The sequence below is a fragment of the Rhinopithecus bieti genome, unplaced genomic scaffold (genome assembly GCF_001698545.2).
Source record: "Rhinopithecus bieti isolate Rb0 unplaced genomic scaffold, ASM169854v2 scaffold_39586, whole genome shotgun sequence".
Classification (NCBI taxonomy): Eukaryota; Metazoa; Chordata; class Mammalia; order Primates; family Cercopithecidae; genus Rhinopithecus; species Rhinopithecus bieti.
Window position 1 is genome coordinate 1,053,028 of NW_016816842.1, and position 21,709 is coordinate 1,074,736.

Genomic DNA, 21,709 nt, shown 5'->3' on the forward strand with positions numbered 1-21,709 from the left:
TATTTTATTTTATTATTATTATTATTATTATTATTATTATTATTATTTTAGAGACAGGGTCTCACTATGTTGCCCAGGCTGGTCTTGAACTCCTGGGCTCAAGTGATCCTTCCGCTTCAGTCTCCCAAAGTGTTGGGATTACAAGCATGAGCCAATGCACCCAGCCAGAATATCTATCTATCTATCTATCTATCTATCTATCTATCTATCTGTCTGTCTGTCTGTCTGTCCGTCCGTCCGTCCGTCCATCCATCCATCCATCCATCTTTCTGAGACAGGGTCTCACTCTATTGCCGAGGCTGGAGTGCAGTGGTACAATCACGGCTCCCTGCAGCCTTGGCCTCCCAAGCTCAAGCAGTCCTCTCACCTCAGTCTCCTGAATAGCTGGGACAGGCATGTACCACCACATCCAGCTAATCTTTTTTTTTTTTTCTGTAGAGACAGGGTCTCATTACGTTGCCCAGGATGGTCTTGAACTCCTGGGCTCAAGTGATACTCCCACCTCAGCCTCTCAAGGTGCCGGGATTACAGGTGTGAGACACCGTGCCTGGCCCTAAACTGCTCTTACAAGATGCCTGTCTAAACCAGCTACTGCAGCTAACAGAAACAGTTTCATTTAGTAGTTTTTGAAAACATTAGCCCTAAGGTTAAAGTCACAAAGATTTTAAAAAATGCAGTCCAAAAAGGTAGTAGGAAGTAAAGGCTTCAGCCTGGCCTTCAGTAAGCTGCACTTGGAATATTTGTCACAATGCTCTTAGTTGCTCTATTTTAACAGAGGCTAAACAGAGGTAGAAAAGAAAGGTCCAGAGAAATAAATAAAAAAGTAATGAGGTTCCTGATGGTACATTTTATAAGAAAGATGGAGAATATAAAGATTTGAATCTGAAAAACATAACACAGCAGAGATATCAAACTTCTTCCATCCCCCCCAACCCACAAATTGACAAAATGTGCCAAGGGCTAAACATGAATTTGTTACCAACACTAGAAACTGGAACTAAGAGGACAGGGCCTTCAAACTTGAGAGAGAATTTCTTTTAACTTGAGATATTGGTATTCACAGAACAAGTAATCGGCCATGGAAGTTGTTATATCCAGAGCAGCAGTATGGGCTAAAAATATGGAAAGGTCAAGAAGGGTTTAGCTCGATTTATAGATACAGGATCTGTAACCTGTTATTAAGGAAATGAGAGTGTCTGGTGCTGAGGCTTGACAACCAAGCACACAGGCAGGCATTCCAATGACATGTCTCCTGGTGCCATCACCAGAGACAGGCTCCTGGGCAGATGGGCCCAGCTGGTGATTGATCTGATTACATGCCTTTTACTTCCCCTCTCCTTCTCCTCGTTGTCCTGTTTCAGTCTTTATTCTGCAGCCTGTTGAGCGGTAGCATGGTGACTGCAATGCCTGGGAAACAAGCCCTGGTTTATAGGTTCACTTGACTATTAGATGCTGCTGAAGTTCATTCACAGGTCCATCCCTTTGCCCTTAGAAGAAATGAATGTTTTCCTCTAGTGAATTGCTGCTCAGTGGTATCCTCTGTGCTCCTACCCCTTCCCAGGGTGACATCTCTGCCCACAGGCACTCCCATGGAGCATCCAATTTCCTGTGGTCCACTCTCAACCTTTCTACAGAACAAAGAACATCTGAGGAGCCCATTATGTCAAATGGGGAAATACTTCCATCTCCTCCTACCTGACCTGTTCTATGAGCAAAGTAGCCCAAGTTATCTCTAGGGGAGGACTTGCTGGGATGGCAACAGTGATAGAGAAGGACAAGAGAAAGAAAGAATTTGGCTAAGGCTATATGCTAGGTAGTCTGCCTAAAACAATGAGTTCGATTTTAATGCCTGTAATAATTCAAGAGTGATTGCCTCTGAAGACCTAGCTATCTATGCTAGAGCTGGGATACTGAGCCCCAGCTAAGGGCAAGTACAGTTGACCTAAAATTGTCTGTTCTGCTCCTGGGAGAAAACAGGCAGTGGTGGCCAGGTTTCTGCCACAGTGAGGACTTCTGTCCCACCTGGAGCTCAGGGCACAAGTAGTCTCAGAGGACAAAGGGAAAGGTATATGGGGATAGAGCAACAAATGTTCCCATAGTCGATACAAGGATGGGGAATAGAAATGCAAATAGATTCAAATATGTGATGAAGTGTGGAGGAAGGTCATCCCCATATTTAAAATGAGCACATTTCCCGGGCGCTGGATCTGAGACCATATACTCATAACCTGCCCCTCCTCTGCGCACCTATAAACACTCTTTTCACACTCCCTGCACAGCATTCATCACATAGTATTGTAACCACTGATTTGAATTCAGGCAAATATTTATTGAATATCTACTACATGCTAAATATTTGCAAAGTGCTGGAGAAACAAGGATGAATAAGACAAGGCTCCCTGGCCTCCATAATCTAAGCCAAAATGGGTCTCTTGTAGAGAGACAGGGTGCAATGGAGGATGAACAAAAGGAGCAGGTGGCTCTATGGTGGGGTGGAGAAGCAAAGGAAAGACTTAATGGAAGAGGCAATGCTCGAACTGAGAACGGATAAATGAGGAGAGTTTCACTGGATATGCCAACGGGAGGACATTCCAGGCACAAGCAGCATTGTGAATATAGGGTGAAAGAGCGAATGACATGGGGGCAGCCTGGGAACCTGAAAGTAGCCTGGTGTGGGCAGAGTACAGAGTGTGAGGGAAGGGGGTTGGCAAATAACTGTGTGTTCTGTGAGTCTGGGTGAGTAGGTATTAAAGGAAGAGGGAGTGAGGAGTGAAAATAGAATCCTGGAGAAGTTTGCAGGGATCAGATCATAAGGAACCTTGTCTGCATGGCATTCAGAAGTAGAGAGTTGACTGGGAATGGTGGCTCATGCCTGTAATGGCAGCAGTTTGGGAGGCTGTGGTGGGAGGATCATTTGAGTTCAGGAGTTTGAATCAAGCCTGGGTAACATAGCGAGACCCATCTTTATTAAATAAAAAATAAAAATTAAATTAAAAATAAAGAAGTAGAAACTTTACCTTCTAAGACCAATGATGGGACAGTTGTAAGCAGGGAAATAACATGTTTTAAGACTTAGAAATGTCAGTCTTAATGCTCCAAAGATATTTTCATAATTTGGGACAATGTCTCTGATGTGATAGTAAAGAGAAACAGAACTTAATCTTTAAGTAGTCTATGATTAATTATACTATTTTTAAAAGGGTCTAGAAGAAAATATATCAAAATTTCAACACTGAATATGTCTAGATGATGATTTATATTTATACTGTTGTCATTTTTCCAAATTTTTTTGAATAAGCATATATTTCTTTTATTAGTCAGAAAAGAACTATTAATTTAAAAAAAAAATGGAAAAGAGGCCAGGCGCAGTGGCTCATGCCTGTAATCCCAACACTTTGGGAGGCTGAGGCGGACCGATAACCCGAGGTCAGGAGTTCAAGACCAGCTTGGCCAACATGGTGAAACCCCATCTCTACTAAAAATACAAAAACTAGTCAGATGTGGTGGCACAGGCCTGTAGTCCCAGCTACTTGGGAGGCTGAGGCAGGAAATCACTTGAACCTGGGAGGTAGAGGCTGCAGTGAGCCGAGATCACACCACTGTACTCCAGACTGGGTGACACAGCAAGGCTCTGTCTCAAAAAAACAAAAAACAAAAAAACAAAAAACAAACACACACACACACAAAAAAAACAGTAAAAGAAAGATCCCTCTAGCAAGAGATGTTAGACTAAAATCTGAGAGGAAATGATTGCCAACAGTCCAGGGAGGAGAGGATTTTGAGCATTAACCCTAGAGACGGCAAGCTCCATATAAGGAAAATTCTATGCTTGATTTCAAAGCCTGGTGAACAGGAGGACTCCAAGAATTTATTAAATATGCTATGTAACTCTTGGGAAGGGATCAAAGCTCATGTGATGAGACAATGGGTAAGCTGGCTGGTCTAGTACCACCTACTACACCAACCAATCACCTCTTAGTTGCTCCTCTTTGATAAAAATTTGCATATCACAACTATTAGGGTGGCTATTATGAAAAAAATAAGATATCGGGGTTCAATTCCCAGAAAGGGAGGCAGCAAAAAAAAAAATAAAAAATAAAAAAAACCTAGTACATGTTGGTGGGAATGTAGATTTGTGTAGACATTGTGGAAAACAGTATGGAGGTTCCCAAATAAACTAAGAATAGAATTATCATATGACCCAATAATCCCTCTTCTGGGTATATACTTCTCTTCTGGGTAGGTAATGAAGTCAGCTTTTCTTAAAATATCTGCACCCCCATGTTCATTGCAGTATTATTTACTATAGCATGATATGGAAACACCTAAGTGTTATTGATGGACAAATGGTTAAAGAATCTGTGATACACACAGAGACAGAGAGAGAGAGAGAGAGAGAGAGAGAGAGAGAGAGAGAGAAATGTTATTCAGCCTTAAAAAACAAGCAATGGGGAAAGGATTTCCTATTTAATAAATGGTGTTGGGAAAACTGGCTAGCCATATGCAGAAAACTGAAAGTGGACCCCTTCCTTACACCTTAAACAAAAATTAACTCAAGATGTATTAAATACTTAAACATTTTTAAAACCTAAAACCTAAAATCCCTACAAGAAAACCTAGGCAATACCATTCAGGACATCGGCATGGGCAAAAACTTTATGATTAAAATACCAAAAGCAATGGCAACAAAAGTCAAAACTGACAAATGGGATCTAATTAATCTAAATTTAAGCTTAAAGAGGCTTCTTTTGCACAGCAAAGAACTATCATCCAGAGGTGAACCGGCAACCTCAGAATGGGGAGAAATTTTTGGCAATCCTATCCATCTGACAAAGTTTTTGTAGATCCAGAAATCTACAAAAAACTTAAGCAATTTAACAAGACAAACAAACACCCATCAAAACGGGTGAAGGATATGAACAAGACATTTCAAAGAAGACATTTATGTGGCACATGAAAAAAACTCATCATCACTGAGTCCATTAGAGAATGCAATCAACCACAATGAGTACCTCCTCACACCAGTTTAGAACGGCAATCAATTAAAAAGTCAGGAACAACTTGCAATGCTTGGAGAAGGGGATGTGAAGAAATAGGAAACTTTTACACTGTTGGTGGGAGTTGGCAAATTAGTTCAAACATTGGTGGAAGACAGTGGTAAAGCCGATTCTCAAGGATCTAGAACGAGAACTACCCATTTTGACCCAACATATCCCATTACTGGGTATATACCCAAAGGATTATAAATCATTCGATTTTAAAGACATATGCACACGTATGTTTATTGCAGCACTGTTCACAATAACAAAGACTTGGAACCAACCCAAATGCCCATCAGTGACTCACTGGATAAAGAAAATACGGCACATATACACCATGGAATACTATGCAGTCATACAAAAGGATGAGTTATTGTCCTTTGCAGGGACATGGATGAAGCTGGAAACCATCATTCTTAGCAAACTAACACAGGAACAGAAAACCAAACAATGCATGTTCTCAGTCTTAAGTGGGAGTTGAACAATGAGAACACATGGACACAGGGAGGGGAACATCACAGACTGGGGCCTGTCCGGGGTTTGGAGGCTAGGGGAGGAATAGCATTAGGAGAAATACCTAATGTAGATGACAGGTTGATGGGTGCAGCAAACCACCACGACATGTGTATACCTATGTAACAAACCTGCATGTTCTGCACATGTATCCCAGAACTTAAAGTATTAAAAAAAAAAAAAAAAAGAGATCCTGCCATTTGCCACAACACAGATGGACCTGAAGGACATTATGCTGAGTGAAATAAGCCAGATACAGAAGAAAAATATTGCATGATCTCATTTATATGTGAAAATTTTTTTAAAAAGGTCAAAATATACACAAAAATATATACACATAGAAAATAAAACAGTAGCTACCAGCAGGGTGGAAAAGGCAACTAGGAAACGGGCACGTAGGTCAAAGGATACGAAGTAGCAAATCTGTAGCACGAACAGGTCTACAGACCTAATCTACATGAGGATTATCATTAATAAAATTGTATTTGGAATTTTTGTTAAATACATACATTTAGCTACTCTTTAGGTACTAATTTAGATTTCCACCAAAATTTTATGTAACTAATTAAAATCTAAATTTTAGCTACTCTTGTCACACATACACAAAAAAGTAACTGTGTGACATGACAGATATGTTAATTTACTTTACTACAGTAACCATTCTACTATCTATGGGTATCCCATAACATCACATTGTAAACCTCAAATATACACAATAAAATTTATGTAAAAAAATAACATATGGCTGTGGCCGGCACTTTGGGAGGCTGAAGTGGGAGGATTGCTTGAGCTCAGGTTTAATGCCAGTCTGGGCAACAAAGCAAGACTTTGTCTCTGCTAAAAATAAAAAAATTAAAACATCAGCCAGGCATGGCAGCACAAGCCCATTGTCCCACTGACTCAGGAGGTTGAGGTGAAAGGATTGCTTGAGCCCAGGGGATCAAAGCTGCAGTGAGCCGAAATCAAGCCACTGCACTCCAGTCTGGGCGACAGAGCGAGACCCTGTCTCAAAAAAAACCGAAAACAACAAAAACCTTACATAATATTCTCCGGACATAAAGCATTAGATCTAAGTCATTCCGAGGCAAACTGTTGGTGGGTATAGGGTACAATACATAGTTGAAAAGCTGAAGTCTGGATTTTCCAGGCCAGTGACATTTCAGGTTTGTAACTGGGTTAAAACAAATTTTGTGGAGGCTGGGCATGGTGGCTCACACCTGTAATCCCAGCACTTTGGGAGGTTAGTGCAGGAGAACTGCTTGAGGCCAGGAATTTGAGACCAGCCTGAGCAACACAGTGACACCCTGCCTCCACAAAACAAAAACAAAAACAAAAACAAAAAAGATTGGTGGAAATCTAAACTTTTACCTTCTTACAACAGGTTGTAAGAAGACCAGCCTGACCAACATGGAGAAACTCTGTCTCTACTAAAAATACAAAATTAGCCTGGTGTGGTGGTGCATGCCTGTAATCCCAGCTACTCGGGTGGCTGAGGCAGAAGAATAGCTTGAACCCGGGAGGCAGAGGTTGCAGTGAGCCGCCATTGCACTCCAGCCTGGGCAACAAGAAATAAGAGTGAAACTCCGTCTAAAAAAAAAAAAAAAAAAGAACCTCGGGAATCTCTTCCACAAAAGAATGCTAGAAGAACCCAGTCCCTGGAAACACACACCTCTGCAATGGATATGGTAAGGCCATTATTTTTTCCCATCTGGATTCTGAACTTTTGCTAACTCCACCTGACTATTGACAAAACAAGTTAATTCTTCTAAAGGGGGCCAAAGCACACACACAAATACAGCTTGGCCGTGGCCATGTTCTTCCATGACCCACAAGGCTGGCCCAAGGAGATGAATGCTGTCAAAGTAGGAGAACCAGAGGGCAGGAAGTCTTGCTGAAGCAGGTAGGGCACATTCTCAGGGTGCCAGGCCACTAAGTAGACTAAACAGGAGCTCAGTCCTGGCCAGTCTCTTCTCTAAGGGCAGAGGATTATAAGCCAGGGTCCACCGGGGCCATGCTGAGCCCAGTGAACTATGCCAGTGTGTCATCCGATGATGAGCTCAGAGAGGGGCGGGCCTTCCTTCTTTTCCTTCCCTTCCTTCCTTCCCTTTCCTTTCCTTCCCTTTCCTTCCCTTCTCTCCTTCCTTCCCTCCTTCCCTCCCTCTTTCCTTCCTTCCTTCCTTCCTTTCCTTCCTTCCTTCCTCCCTCCCTCCTTCCCTTCCCTTCTTCCCTTCTTCCCTTCTTCCCTTCTTCCCCTCTTCCCCTCTTCCCCTCTTCCCTTCCCTTCCCTCCCCTCCCCTCCCCTCCCATTCCCTTCCCTTCCTTTCCTTTCCTTTTTGTAGAGACAGAGTCTTGCTTTGTCACCCAGGCTGGAGTGCAGTGGCGCGATCTTGGCTCACTGCAACCTCCGCCTCCTGGGTTCAAGTGATTCTCATGCCTTAGCCTCCCGAGGAGCTGAGATTACAGGTGCATGCCACCTTGCCCAGCTAATTTCTTTTGTATTTTACTAGAGATGGGGTTTCATCACGTTGCCTAGGCTGGTCTTGAACTCCTGAGCTCAGGCAATCTGCCTGCCTTGGCCTCCCAAAGTGCTAGGATTATGGTGTGAGCCACTACACCCGGCCTAGGGACTTTCTTTCTAGAGTCTCGGTCTTTCATGCCAGGAAGATGGTAGAATTCTGGGGCTCCAGGACTTCAGTTTAGAGATACACTAGATTCTCAAGGCCTTGTTTCTCAAACTTAGGGAATAAAACCAAATTGTATAGACTGTTCAGCTATTGCTCTGTAACATTCATCCAACCAATATCTCGCTGGCAAATAGTAAGTTTCCATGTGCCCAGCTTCATACCAAGCTACAGGATATAAGGATGACACAGTTTCCTTTCCCTGTCCTTCACAAGGCAGTTGAAGAGGCTAAGAATTAACCTTTGTAGATTTTTGATTATCAGTTTACAAAGCCCATTCATACCTACTCAGTTATCATCATAACTCTTTTGGGATTAGATTTGAATAGATAGAATCAGCATCACTAATAAGTGGGGTAAAAGAGAACCCCAAGTAGACTAAGTAATTTTCCCAGGACTATACAGTAAGCAGCAGAGGCAGGACTAAATCCTAGGTCTTATGATTCTTTACACACTCACTGCCAGCAGCAACAGTCCACAGGTCTAGAAAAGGCTTTATTAAAAATCACACAGTGAAAGCAGAGGGAGCCCTATTCCTGGCTTAAAGATAATACCTTAATGCAAAACCCAGAAAAAGAATGTTATTCCTATCAGGGGAGATGGGTGAGCATCCTTTCCTGATAAACAAAAGCACTGATTAAAGACTACGGCTGGTGGCAAGACCACAGAAGGGCCCATTAACGTCTAGAATGACTCATTGGTGGGTAGTGAGTCTTCAGAAGTTTTATCTGCATGCACTTCAGATAAACCCTGTCTTTGTTCCTTAACAGTAGGTCTTGTGCAGCAGAGATCCTAACTCACCGAGGCAGAAGCTTTGGTATAACAATGACCATGCAACCATAAAGCACCGGGGGCAGCTCTGGGAGATAGGAACATGGGGGATCTCATGGCCTTTGGGTGCAGCCAGGAAGCCAAATGAATTCTAATGCAGAATTTGGTGCCACGGCTTGAGCAACCAACAAAGCAGAAAGACTTTAAGGACTAAGTAAAGTCCAAGAATACCAGATGCTCCTGTAAGATGGAATTGAATTCTGTAAAGTGGAAAAACTTTATTAGTTTTTCCTCATATGGAATGAAGAAAACTCCCACCCACAAGTCTAGGTTCTGCCCTCTGGGGTAACAGAGTTAGGTACTCTTTGCAACCTCATTCCCATGGCAGTGCTTCAATTACTAGAAGACAGCTCTTAAGTGTCTTCTCCTAACTTCTTCCCATACTTAACCTTGGTTTCCTCAACTTTCCTTCAAATTACATGGACCACATGGTCTGGTTATCTCCTCTGGGCCCCTCCAGTTTGTTCAAGAATATTGTAGAAGGTTGCATTTAGAATAGAATAATAGAATACATTGGCTGGGCATGGTGGCTCATGCTTGTAATCCCAGCACTTTGGGAGGCTGAGGTGGGTGAATCACCATGGTTAGGAGTTTGAGACCAGCCTGGCCAACATGGTGAAACCCTGTGTCTACTAAAAATACAAAAATTAGCCAGGTGTGGTGGCGTGCCTGTAATCCCAGCTACTCAAGAGGCTGAGGCATGAGAATCACTTGAACCTGGGAGGTGGAGGTTGCAGAGAACCGAGATCATGCCACTGCACTACTCCAGCCTGGGTGACAGAGTGAGACTCTGTCTCAAAAAAAAAAAAAAAAAAAGGAAAGAATAGAATGCATTATTCACACACAGCTCATGACGTGTGTGGTCTGAATACCTTTGAATACTATTGCTTCTCTTGATCTGCACATTGTACTTTCGTTAACCAAGCCTGTGATAATACTCGCTATCTTAGCAGCTATCACACAGTTGTACTTAGTCAAATAAATACTCCAGAGCTTTTATGGGCTCTGGATCTTTTCTTCTTCTAAGCTGAAGAACTGATAAGGAATAGGACTAAGAGTCTTGAAGGTGAAAATACAACTTAGTGCTCTCAAGCATGGCTGAGATATTATCAACCTAGTATTGTTACATTGCTACCCTATGTGGGAAGGGAAGAAAGAGAAAGTGGTGGAAAGGACCAAGAATCAACTTTTGGTAGGAAGATTCTAAGAAACCAAACCACTGCTTCCTCTTTCCTTTCTGTGACGTGAGCTTGGTTTTACATGTTAAGCCAAAGATAGCTCTAATTCTGGGCTTACTGTAGGTCCTCAAGAGTAGTTATTGCTAGAAGAAGTTAAATCCTTCATTATGGCAAACTCACCACAGAAAGGACATTCATTCGACATTTATTGAGAGCCTATAATAAAGCCAATCAACACCAATGCCATCCCACATCCCCTCTTCTCTAGAAAATTTGCTTTGATGGGACTTTTCTATGTCTTTGCTTACATGTTTAACACCTAGCCATGTTTAACACCACATATCACACGTATTAGTGGCCCAGAGACTGTCAGCAGTGCAAAGCTTAGCAGTAGTAGTAGGCAAAAGATAATCCAATATATAAAAATAAAAATAAGTGTAAAAGACTTTTTTTTACTAATAGAGCAAAAAAAAAAAAAAAAAAAAAAAAAAAAAAAAAAACAACCCAGTAATATCCTAAATGACTTACCATCTAGCTAGGGAGGTAAAATGCAAATGAAGACATTAAGATATTTTAACAAATTATGCTACAGAGCTACTTAAGAGCTGTCACAGGCAGTATGTGGCTTTAATAATTACCATGGGATTACAATGGAAATTTGGCCTGGGCTGGTCAGAGGAGCCCCTGTAGAGAGATTTGAGGAGGACCCTGAATGACCGTTATGCTCTAGATCAGCAAACATAAGAGGGAGAACATTCCAGAGAAGTGGGGCGATATGAACAAAAACTTGGAGGGAAGAAAGCCAAGTGTGAGTTTGAGGATAGCAGAGAAAATAATTTGTTTAGAACAGAGTTCATCAACCAAATAAATAACTAGATGCTGGAAAGGTAGGTTGGAGAACAGGCTACAAAAATATCAGAATATTAGATAACTGTGGACTTTACGTATAGGCCAGTGATTCCCAAACTTCGATTATATATCTCTGTCATTGAAAATAATTTTGCTCATGTACCCCCAAACATGTAACTTATCTATAAATTCTGTATCTATGCTACTGTGCTATCATTATATACATAAGAAAACACATACAAAACCATTTTAAAATGATATAAAGAGGCTCTAATATTTTTTTCCCATACCCGAGTAAATTGTCTTATGTACCTGAGGGCACTCCCACATTGGAGACCACTGCTTATGCAGCCAAGAGGGAGGCAATAAGCAGTGTTTACAGAAGACTAATTTGGGGTGAAGGCAGACTGGGTAGGGAAAGGGCAGGCAATGGCTACTGCAATAGTCCAGGAATGAAGTCAGAGCCCAGGCTCAGATGGTAAAAGAAAAAACGCAAAAAAGAAAGAAAAAGGATGACTTTAAGAAAAAAATTAAATATAGCATTTGTAGAATGAAGAGTGCATATGGGTTGGTGTGGAGAGGAAGGGAGAGCAAGTGAGAAATATCAGAGAGGGGTCTTTGAAAAGTCAACGTACTGCCCACAAGATACTTAACTCCTGCTGGTAGGAAAAGGAGAGATGGCAGGAAAATGGACAACCTTCAAGAGTTTGACACTAGGTACTAAAAACAGCAGGGTTTTTTTCTTTTCTTAATTAGAAAGGAAAATTTAGCAGGAAAAAAATAAAATCATATGTATTAAACCTTATTTATACAGGATATGCTGGGATATTTGAAAAGGGAGTTACTATAGTCAAAATTATTAGGTAGCTTTCCATAGACAGCATCCATCATTTTCCTCTAGCTCCTGGGCCAAGTGATTACTAAGACTGCCCAACAGAAGTCTGGCAGAAGCACAGACATTTATCCTAATGAGAATTGCAGGAAAAGCTAAATGGGTGATATGGATGAGAGTGAAAGAAAGGAAAATGCTTCCAGTTGTCATTCTGTGGTGATACATTTAAATCCAAAAACATGAGAGTGGAGGAACAGCTCTATCCTAATGAGCTATCCAAAAAGGGCTCTTGCACCAGCATTATGCCAAAACCCCAAACCTGCTCAGACTCATCACCTATCCCTCCAATCGGCTGATGGGTCAATGAGACAGTCACAGGCTAGACAGGCTGCCAGTGGCTTATGCTCAGGTTTTCCTCCCATGGTAGGGCTAGGCACTGGCTCTCTTAATTTATTGTGGTGAGGTATCCACACACTTTTGCCCATTCCCCTTTATAATCAGCAGTCTACTTTTGAGAGACTTTGCAAGCTGGAATGCTACCCAAGGTCCCCCATAAAATTTCCTAGTGCTATCAAAGATCCAGTCAGTGTGTTCTGGGTCTCAGCATCACAGTGCACTAGCTTCTGGGCTAACCAAATATATATCAATTGCTGACTGAATGCCACTTGCCTGTGGGCCACTGGATCAGACTTGCAATGAGTTAAGTTTGTCTTGGATAGTTTTCAACTTTCATCAACGCTGCAGCCCCCAAATGATCTATTAATTCCCTATGCCCATTCCCAAACAAAGTCAGAAAGGACTCTGGGGTACAGTTTTTTAGAAACCATCATTAGCTGCAATCACATAGGAGGAATGAGGACAGGTGCAAAGGAGAAAACGGCAGACAGATGCAAGGCTGGAGCAGCGTGGAGGTGAGACACACACAGAACTGCCTCCGGGACCCCCACTTACCAGCTTGTTTTTGACCAACTTTTCTATTGCACTGACAAGGTCTGCAGCAGTAGGTACTTCAGTGGAAGCCTGCCGGGCTGCTAGCAAAGAGGAGGACTGCAAGACATCGGGCAGCAGAGGAAAAGCAGATTAGCAAGGAATAAGGAACAGTGATCAGGAAGTAAAACAGAAAGTCCAAAGTTCAAAGCAGGGAAGGGAAGCAAAGTTCTGTGTTTAGAGGGAACAGGTGATAGATGGAGAAGAGTGTGGGTGTACTACAGGCCTGCCCAACCCCTTATCAGAAATTCTAGCCAGCAGCAAATGGACGGGACTAGCCTATCCTTAGGCAAGCCTATGAAGGAGGGGAGAGGAGGAATCACTGACTTCCTGGGAGGCCTACAGGCCAGGGCTGCACCTACTGACAGCAACAGCTTGGAGGGTGGGGGCTACTGCTCTGTGGGCAAACAAGACTTTGGCCACTACACAGTTGCCCGTTGCTGTTTCAGGGTGTGAAGGATTCAATAAACTCAGCCTCCAGTGTGTCCAAAAAAGGGAAACAGTCCTTGCTTTACTATAGCCTTAAATATAGATCCTTATGTGTCTAGCAAAAATGCTAGGGGCAGGACTCTTAGCGACCAGCAAGCTAGATACTCCCTTCCTATATTCTCTCCCTCTCTCTTCCTCTCCCCCTCTGCCCCTGACACACATATACCCTTACCCCTCCACAAAGCATAGCTGGCTCTGGTAAGGCCCCTGAACTGGAACACTAGGAAGTAATAAAAGACTTTAGCAGGAGTCCTGAAGCAGCCAGGAACTATCCTGTTCATAGTAAAGAGAGACGACTCCAGGACCTCCCTGTGTCCCCTTTCCCCTGCACCAGCAATAAGGAGTTGTCTGTGTGGTTGTTTGGTCAATGGTGTGGGGCTTCCTGCTCACTGAAGGATGGTGGTTTTTTGTTTGGCTTTTTCTTCCTTCTTCTACCTGAGAAGAAACTGGGGGAGAAATGGTTAACCCCCCACAGTACGTGTGTGCTTTTACTTCCAGTTATTCAGAGCAGACGGCAGTGGTATTCCCAAAGCCAGGACATAGGCTCCTTCAAGTGGGCCCCTTGGGTTAGAGGAAAAGTTTCAAAAATGAAGCTTCTCATCTAATCTAAGTTACTTTATTAAGTCTTTGCTTCTGAGATGGGAGGAAAATAATTATAATTAAGGAAGATATAATAATATTATTTTCTGTCTTGGGGAATGCAGGAAAAGCTTACATCTATGTGGAAAATCAAGTTATCCTCTTTTTAATCTAGTAGTCCTACTCCTGGGAATTTATTCCAAGGACAGAAGTCAAAAGAACAAATGCTTTATATACACAGTGATCTGTATGTAGTAGTATTAGCCATAGTAGCAAACAATGGAAACACCCTGTTATGATGTCCCCAACAGGCTGATCAAACACATTATGGAACAGAAAATAAGCAAAGTTTTCTCCAGCTATGAAAATTATAGCTAGGAAGAAAACAATTAATGCAATTTTAGGAAACGGTAGCAAATAAGACATTGGACATATCATATGCATATTATAATTGTAAAAGTAAAACATACACACATATGAAAAAGATTAGAAGGAAACATGGAGAAGACAAGTGCACAATATTACAACCGTGAACTTTTAAAAATTCCTTTGACAGTGTTGTAAAAATTGTTTTAATAAATCCAACTCCATTTGCTAGATGCTCTGAAGTTCATCCCACTCCCAAACACTGATAAAAAACATACAGAAATCAAACAAGCAGGAATAAGGAGAATTCGTGTATCTGAAAAGAAACTGTTGCCATCTGCCCCATTTCTGGGTAAGGAAAAGGCTACACAAATAAAGGTAAGTCAGAATTCTCAGTTAAAAATTATCCAGAAACAATGTAACACCCATTTCTGTAAATAAGCTGTGTTTGAGGGAATTAGAGAGAGAGGGTGCTGACCTTATGCAAGCAGTGCCCTTGGACAGAGGGCTGTGTGAGACATGGGCACCCTACTCCCCAGGCCACGATCGCTGTTTATAAAATACATTACAAGTAGGCAGGGTCTCATTCCCATCTCAAGGTGAAGCACCAGCACTTCTGTCTCAGAAACGCAGGATGGCATAACACTGGCCTTCCTACTATGTTTCTTCCCAATGATCCAGAGTCAAAGATCTGGCCCTGAAGACAGGGCCACCAGCATCACCTAGGAGAGGCCACGACTAGGTGAGTCACATCATGGGGGCAACTGCCACATCTCAGAGTCCCTAGACTCTGTCCTTCCAGCCTTCCAGAGGAAGACTTCAGTTAATGTCTGTGGGTTAACAATTCAAATGCAAAGCAGAGAGAATTAAAATAAGAACTGAGATGTCACCAGAAAGGACACATCCGCAGACGGTGCTTTTTGAATTGTGTGCTCGATGGTACTACTGAGATTTGTTTCCTGCTTACACTTGCTGGGCCACCTCCTGGAGGGAGGCTGTCCCACTACAGGACAGAGCACCAGAGAGCACAGGAGAGCCTGGAGGGACAGGTAGGCAAGCCGCTGCGTCCACTACCACCACTGCAACAAAACAGCACTCAACAAAGCAAATTGAAAGTGATGTACAGTCAAAACCCAAAACTGCCACTTCCACATCTAGAGTCGAAGAGAATCAGCAACACTTAAGGCAAGAAAAACACAGTGACGTGAAAGCAGGGCTGCAAGGAGACTGAGTGGCAAGTGAGGGAGAACACAAAGCTGCCCCAAGCCTCGGTCAGTACCTGGAAGTACATCTAACCCACGCTTCTGCTCCAGAACAACTGGGATGATCACCGGGTGACTGGAGACACAGGGAGCATCGATAAAATACCAGTGAGCCTCTGCAAGCCAGTGGGCCAGGGAATCTTGCAAAGCAAAGACAGGCAATCTTGCATATGAGGTTTGTCCACCTTTGACAATAACTTCCCCTTAGCAGCATCTCCATTCCTCATACTGTCATTGCAAAATTTGACCAACACTGGGCTTGACTGGTAGCTACCATTAGTTAGAGTTTAGAGTTAGGTATAGGGAAAACAACTAACATGTAGGTTGTACAGTCAGGTATGACAAAATGGTTGTGGACTGGAACTACCTGGAATTGCTCCTTTTAGGATGCGCTGCTTCCAAAGACAGAACCATTACCCTTTATCAACAGGACAAGACACCAGGCAGATTCCCACTTTGAGAATTCTGCACACACCCCCTCCACTGCCTAGAATGAAGCTGGACCTCCAGGGTTGGGGAAGGGACACCTACCAAATAGAGACACAATTGACATCAGCATGGATTCATGCAGAGGACGAGATAACATGGGAGAAAGAGTACGACTACCCCCATCACACACAAAAAACAAAATCACCCCCTGCACATTGCTCTTTTAAGTGAGAAAGGAAAGAAGTTCTACCATTTCATCCTGTGTAGGGTCGTTGTCAAAAATCTTCATAGGCGGTGGGAGGGGTGTGTGTGACTCTTCATCCGGCTCATCTTCACCCCAACCTTTCTTGCTCTTCTAGAACAAAAGAGCAGCATTAGTTACTGTGTCACAAGCTAAACATGCCAGTGGTTCTGGACTTGACATTAACAAAAATAATACATAGGAGGAGAGTTCCTCTCTCAACTCACTCCTAACTGTTCAGTCACAATTTCCTCTTTTGAAACATGGATACACCTGCTTATTTCAAATGAGAGTGAGCACCAATGGGGAACACACACACAACCCCAAAAAGAAGCAAAACAAGCAACTATCTATCTTATTGATTAGCAAGAAAAGAAAAAGCTGGAAGTAGTCAGAGAGAGCCTAACTTTTACATGTAAAAGTTAGCCTGTAAAAAATGCTGCCAGGCTCAGCTGCCATTTCCAGAGGGAGAAATGGCAGGTAGCATAAAATCACAACAAGAGGGAGTCCGGTTACACATCACAAAGAAGTTCTTAGCAACATCAGTGATTAGAGCAGGATTGTGTGCCAAATAAAAGAGGTATCTCATTTCCCCAACCAAAACATATCCAGTGTCTTTTGGTTACAGAATCTCAGCTTCGTCCAGCCTAACTTTGGCTACGGTCTCTCAAACCTTCCAGTACGGGTATTCATTAGTTTTCATGAAGGCCCATTTAGTCATTGGCTGACTTTCTGATTAAAGTTTTTCTTTGAGCTGAGACCCTGCCTATTGTAATCTTCATCTGTTCATCTGGAGTAACTCTGGAAGGTGTATTCTTTTTGATGTGTGGCACTGCTCAAGAGACTTGAAAACAGCTATAATCTTCCAGCACAGTCCTGTTTCCAAAGTGAAACAATCTTTATTCTTTTATTCTAAATATAAACAGGTCTAGCTGGTTTTAATGTAGTCCTTAGTAGAGGTAGGGAACTAATGACCAAATGACTCCCCTCAGGCCCAGGTCCTATCTCCAAATATGGCAAATGGTTTCTGTCTGCTAGATGTCTTAGGTGCTAGTCAGTTTCTGAATCGACCACAAATCAAACTGGCCAATGTCTTAAGAATAAAATGAATCCAAATCACTTAGGCTCAAGATAACACACAAGTGGAGATTTGAGATGGCCTAGTTGACAAAACCTGAGGAAGGAGACATGTCAGAAGGCCCTCCTGATGGACAACTCTGGGGCCCCATGTAAGTACCTCATCAGCGCTGTCACCCTGAGGGGTTGTCTCATCCCCAGGCTTGGGAGATCCCAGGTCGAAGCTCTTCCGACCATCCCGAACTTTCTTCTGCTTTTTGATGTTTCCATCTGCTTTCCCGCTGTTGAGCCGACGCACAGGACTCGTCAGCCACTTCTTAAGGGTGTTGGTGGAGCGCTTGGGACCCGGGGAACTGTGGATGGAGTTCAGGGAGGGCTGGGCCTGCAGGTTGGCCACAGACTCGGACTTGCCTCCATTCTCACTTGAGGAATGAGAGTATGCATCTGAGGAAAAGGGACAGACACAGCCATGTCAGAGGCAGTGAAGGCAGGCCGCAAACCTGGGAGTGAGACGGCTCCATCCTCAGGAAGCTAGGGCACAAGGCAGAATATCCAGGCCAGCTGTAGACCCCAGTCCAGAGAACCCTCTCAAGAACAGCAAGAAAATGTTTGACTCACTCAATTTTTAATGTATGAAGCACCATTCCATACAGGAGTGGGCAGAAGACAGATACTCCTGCCTTCGTGGAGTTTACATTCTGGCGGGAGACACATATAATAGACTATAACAATAAAATAAGCAAAATGAAAAGTATGACAGGTGGTGAGAAGTACTACATCAAAACAAAAAGTAGGAAAAGGGATTATGGAATGCTGGGTTTGGAAAAGAGGGTACAGCTTGAACAGTTGGTCAGGGACAGTCTCATGACATGACATGTGAGCCAAGGCCTAGTGGTGGTGACGCCATCTGGCGAAGGGCCTTCTGGACAGAAGAGCAAACACAAAGGGCCCAAGGCAAGGCCTGGGGTGGCCTTGGTGGAGTAAGCCAGGGGGGATCAGTAAGAAAGGAAGTCAGAAAAGCTGCCGGGAGCTGGGTCAACAAGCATGTGGTGGGCCAGTGTTACGCCTCTGGCTTTTACCTGGAGTGAAAACCCGCTGGAAGACTCTGAGCCAGAGTGATAAATATGGCTTATATTTTTAAAGGTCATTCTGGTTTCTATATTGAGGGCAAGTGGAAATAGGGATACTGGTTGGGAGGCTACTGCACTATTCCAGGTGACGGACATTGGTGGTTTAGAAGTAGGGTGGTCCTAGTGGTTGTCAGAAGTGATCAGATTCTGGAGATGTTTTGCTGGAAGGGCCAATATGATTTGCTGACAGACTGTGCATGAGATATGAAAAAAGAGTCAAAGGTAACTCAGGGTTTGGGTCTGAGGTTAGGACAGGGTTCCTGAGATGTGGAAGAATACAGGAGGAACAGGATTGGGGAAGGGAATATAGGAGTTTAGTTTTAGACATCTTTGAGATGCCCATTAGATACCTGAGTGGAGAAATTGAATAGCAGCTTGCCATCAAGTCTGGAGCTCAGGGGAGAAAGTGCTAGTGAGCTGGAGATAATTGCGGAGTTGTCAGAGGAGAGATGGGGTTGGAAGCCATGAAGCTGGGTGAGATCAGTGAGGAGTGTGGATATGGATAATGACAAAGTCCAAGGACTAAGCCAGAAGCAGGAAGACGAGAGGACAAGAAAGTAGCCAGTGAGGTAGGAGTAAAACCAGAAGGGTGAGGTGTTCTGGAAGCTGCATGTGGAAAATGTCTTACAAAGGGAGAAATTAGCTGTGTCCAATTCTGCTTGATAGGTCAGGACAGATGACCTAAGAATTAAGTCTTAAAACTGAGCAACATGGAGATCATCGGTGACTTTGAAAAAAGCAGCTGTAGTGGAATGGAGGGGGCCATGGCCTAATTAGCGAGGATGCAAGAGCATGGGTGTAAGAAACAAGACAGAGTATAGAGAATTCCTGTACTGTTTTAAAGGCATAGTGATTGGAGAACAAGAGTTTGTCTGGTTTTGTTTTTTAAATCTCAGCATATTGTTTGTAAGCCGTATGCCATATATTGACTATTTTCAATCATATAATATGCTTGCAATAGCCTGAACATTTTATGTGGACTACCATTTCATTCTCCGCATAACTCTATGAAGTAGGTTCTGTTATTGTCCTCATTTTACAGAAGAAGAAACTGCAGACGTAAAGAGTTAACTTGCTTAAGGACATACAGCTCATAGGGGCAAGGTGAAATCTGAACTCCAGACAGCCAGACTTGAGCACTAAACTACACTACTGGAGCCGGGTGTGGTGGCACATGCCTGTAATCCCAACTACCCGGGAGGCTGAGGCAGGAGAATCACTTGAACCCAGGAGGCAGAGGTTGCAGTGAGCCAAGATCGCACCACAGCACTCTAGCCTGGGTGACAGAGGGAGACTCCATCTCAAAACAAACAAACAAACAAACAAACAAACACACACTACTGGGCCTTTCATGTCTACTCCCACCCAGTTCTCTAGGCTCCCTCTGAATATGGGGTTAGGGATGAGGTTGGAGGAAGAGCGAGTCCAGGGAAAGCCTCACTGCCATGGAAGAATAGAGAGGCGAGAACAGGCATGGGGCAGATGTGGGCATGCAGGAAAAGCACGTTGAGCAAACTTTATTTAATTTTCCCTAAATCCTTGATTTCTGAATACTCATTAAATTCGGAGGAGATCAGTATTAGAATCTACCTACCTTGGCTTTAGAGAACAGTTTTGAGTTATTCAAAAGAAAGCCCTTTAAGTCCACTTCAGATGTCTTCCTAGCTCTCAGTGCTTGGGGATGCTGTTCTTGTTTCTGCTAGTATTGAGAAAGCCGGGATCCCCAGACATTCGAAAGTTGCACAGGAGCATCGGCATGCAAATCAAGATCCTCAGTGAGAACTTCTAAGTAACAATTATGTCATGGAGCACCGATTAGCTCATCTATTCTAAAGATATATAAGACAGATTTTTATTTTCATAGACCTCTTATCCAGCTGTATACAGACATCCATACACAATGGTAGAGAGAAGCAGAGAGAGAGAGAGAGAGAGAGAGAGAGAGAGAGATAGAAAATGAAAAAGCAAGATTGAGCACGCAAAATAAAGATACATTCACAAGGCTGTATGTGATTAATTGCCAGAGGGCTGGTATGGACTTTAGCTGACAAGTAAGCAGAGTTCAGAGGAGGGTCAGATCAGTGTAGGCGGGATTGATCTGAAAAGATCTAATGGAAGAGCTGTATCTGAATAGAAGGGCGAAGGAATTCCAAAAGGGAGAAACAGCAGGAACAAAAGCACAGAGGCAGGAAAAATGAAAAATAGGTTAACAGCCAGTAATAGATCCTTTGGGTGAAATAAAGATTAGTGGAGAAAGAGAACCTGGATAGAAAAATTTGTGAGGACATTCAATAATAAACCAGAGGAGTATAAACTTTATTATGAGACTACTGGGAAATGACATAAAAAGGGTTTTTGTTGTTGTTGCTTTGTTTTTAATTAATCTTGGCAACTATATACAGCACAGCCCTGGGAAGGAGGAATTAGAATCCAGAAAGCCACACTAGGGCTGTGCACAGGGAATACAAAGAAATGAACGTGAGACACTTCAAAGCAAGAAGTGATACCATTAGCATCTGAACAAATCAAAGGTGAGTTGTCTCTGTGAAGGCTGCTGCTTCTCATCATCACCATGGTCTTGGGAGAACACCTGACCAGCTCTACCTCACCCACACATAGGTCCCCTGACAGTGCCAGTTTGCATACTGATACTTAAATCAAACACAGGACTAGGTATTTAAACAAATTATTACAGTGGCTTTTCATATCTACTCAAAGACTGAGTCACCTTTTCCTATAATGACTTTGCCCTACACCTAGACTAGAGGTCTAATCTACCTGGGAGGCCCTCTGGCCTACATGTAGACAACAGAGAATAAATAAAATCCTGAAACAGGGTGAAAGGATATGGCCGGGCTTGGTGGCTCATGCATGTAATCCCAGAACTTTGGGAGGCAGAGGTGGGCAGATCACTTGAGGCCAGAAGTTTAGGACCAGCCTGGCCAAAATGGCAAGACTCCGGCTCTACAAAAAAAAAAAAAAAAAAATTAGCCAGGCATGGTGGCACATGACTAAAATCCCAGCCACTTGGGAGGCTGAGGCATGAGAACAGTTTGAGCCTAGGAGGCGGAGGTTGCAGTTAGCTGAGATCACGCCACTGCACTTTAGCCTGGGCAATAGAGCAAGAGAAAGAAGAAAAGAGAAAAGAGAGAAGAGAGAAGAGAGAAGACGGAAGGAAGGAAGGAAGGAGGGAAGGAGGGAAGGAGGGAAGGAGGGAGGGAGGGAG

The 21,709-nt window shown here is 43.1% G+C and overlaps 1 protein-coding gene across 15 annotated transcripts in view; it reads right to left on the minus strand.

Moving 5' to 3' along the window:
- Positions 1–21,709, minus strand: part of KALRN (kalirin RhoGEF kinase) — a 684,488-nt gene that overhangs the window by 49,291 nt on the left and 613,488 nt on the right. For 8 of the 15 annotated variants that reach the window (XM_017855309.1, XM_017855307.1, XM_017855308.1 and 5 more), the window contains 3 exons: positions 17,514–17,797; positions 16,286–16,390; positions 12,875–12,970 (listed from right to left, as the gene is read on the minus strand). In XM_017855309.1, the coding sequence (XP_017710798.1) occupies positions 12,875–12,970; positions 16,286–16,390; positions 17,514–17,797 (485 nt within the window). The remainder of the gene's footprint in view (positions 1–12,874; positions 12,971–16,285; positions 16,391–17,513; positions 17,798–21,709) is intronic. The other 7 variants (XM_017855314.1, XM_017855324.1, XM_017855323.1 and 4 more) reach the window with 3 other exon arrangements.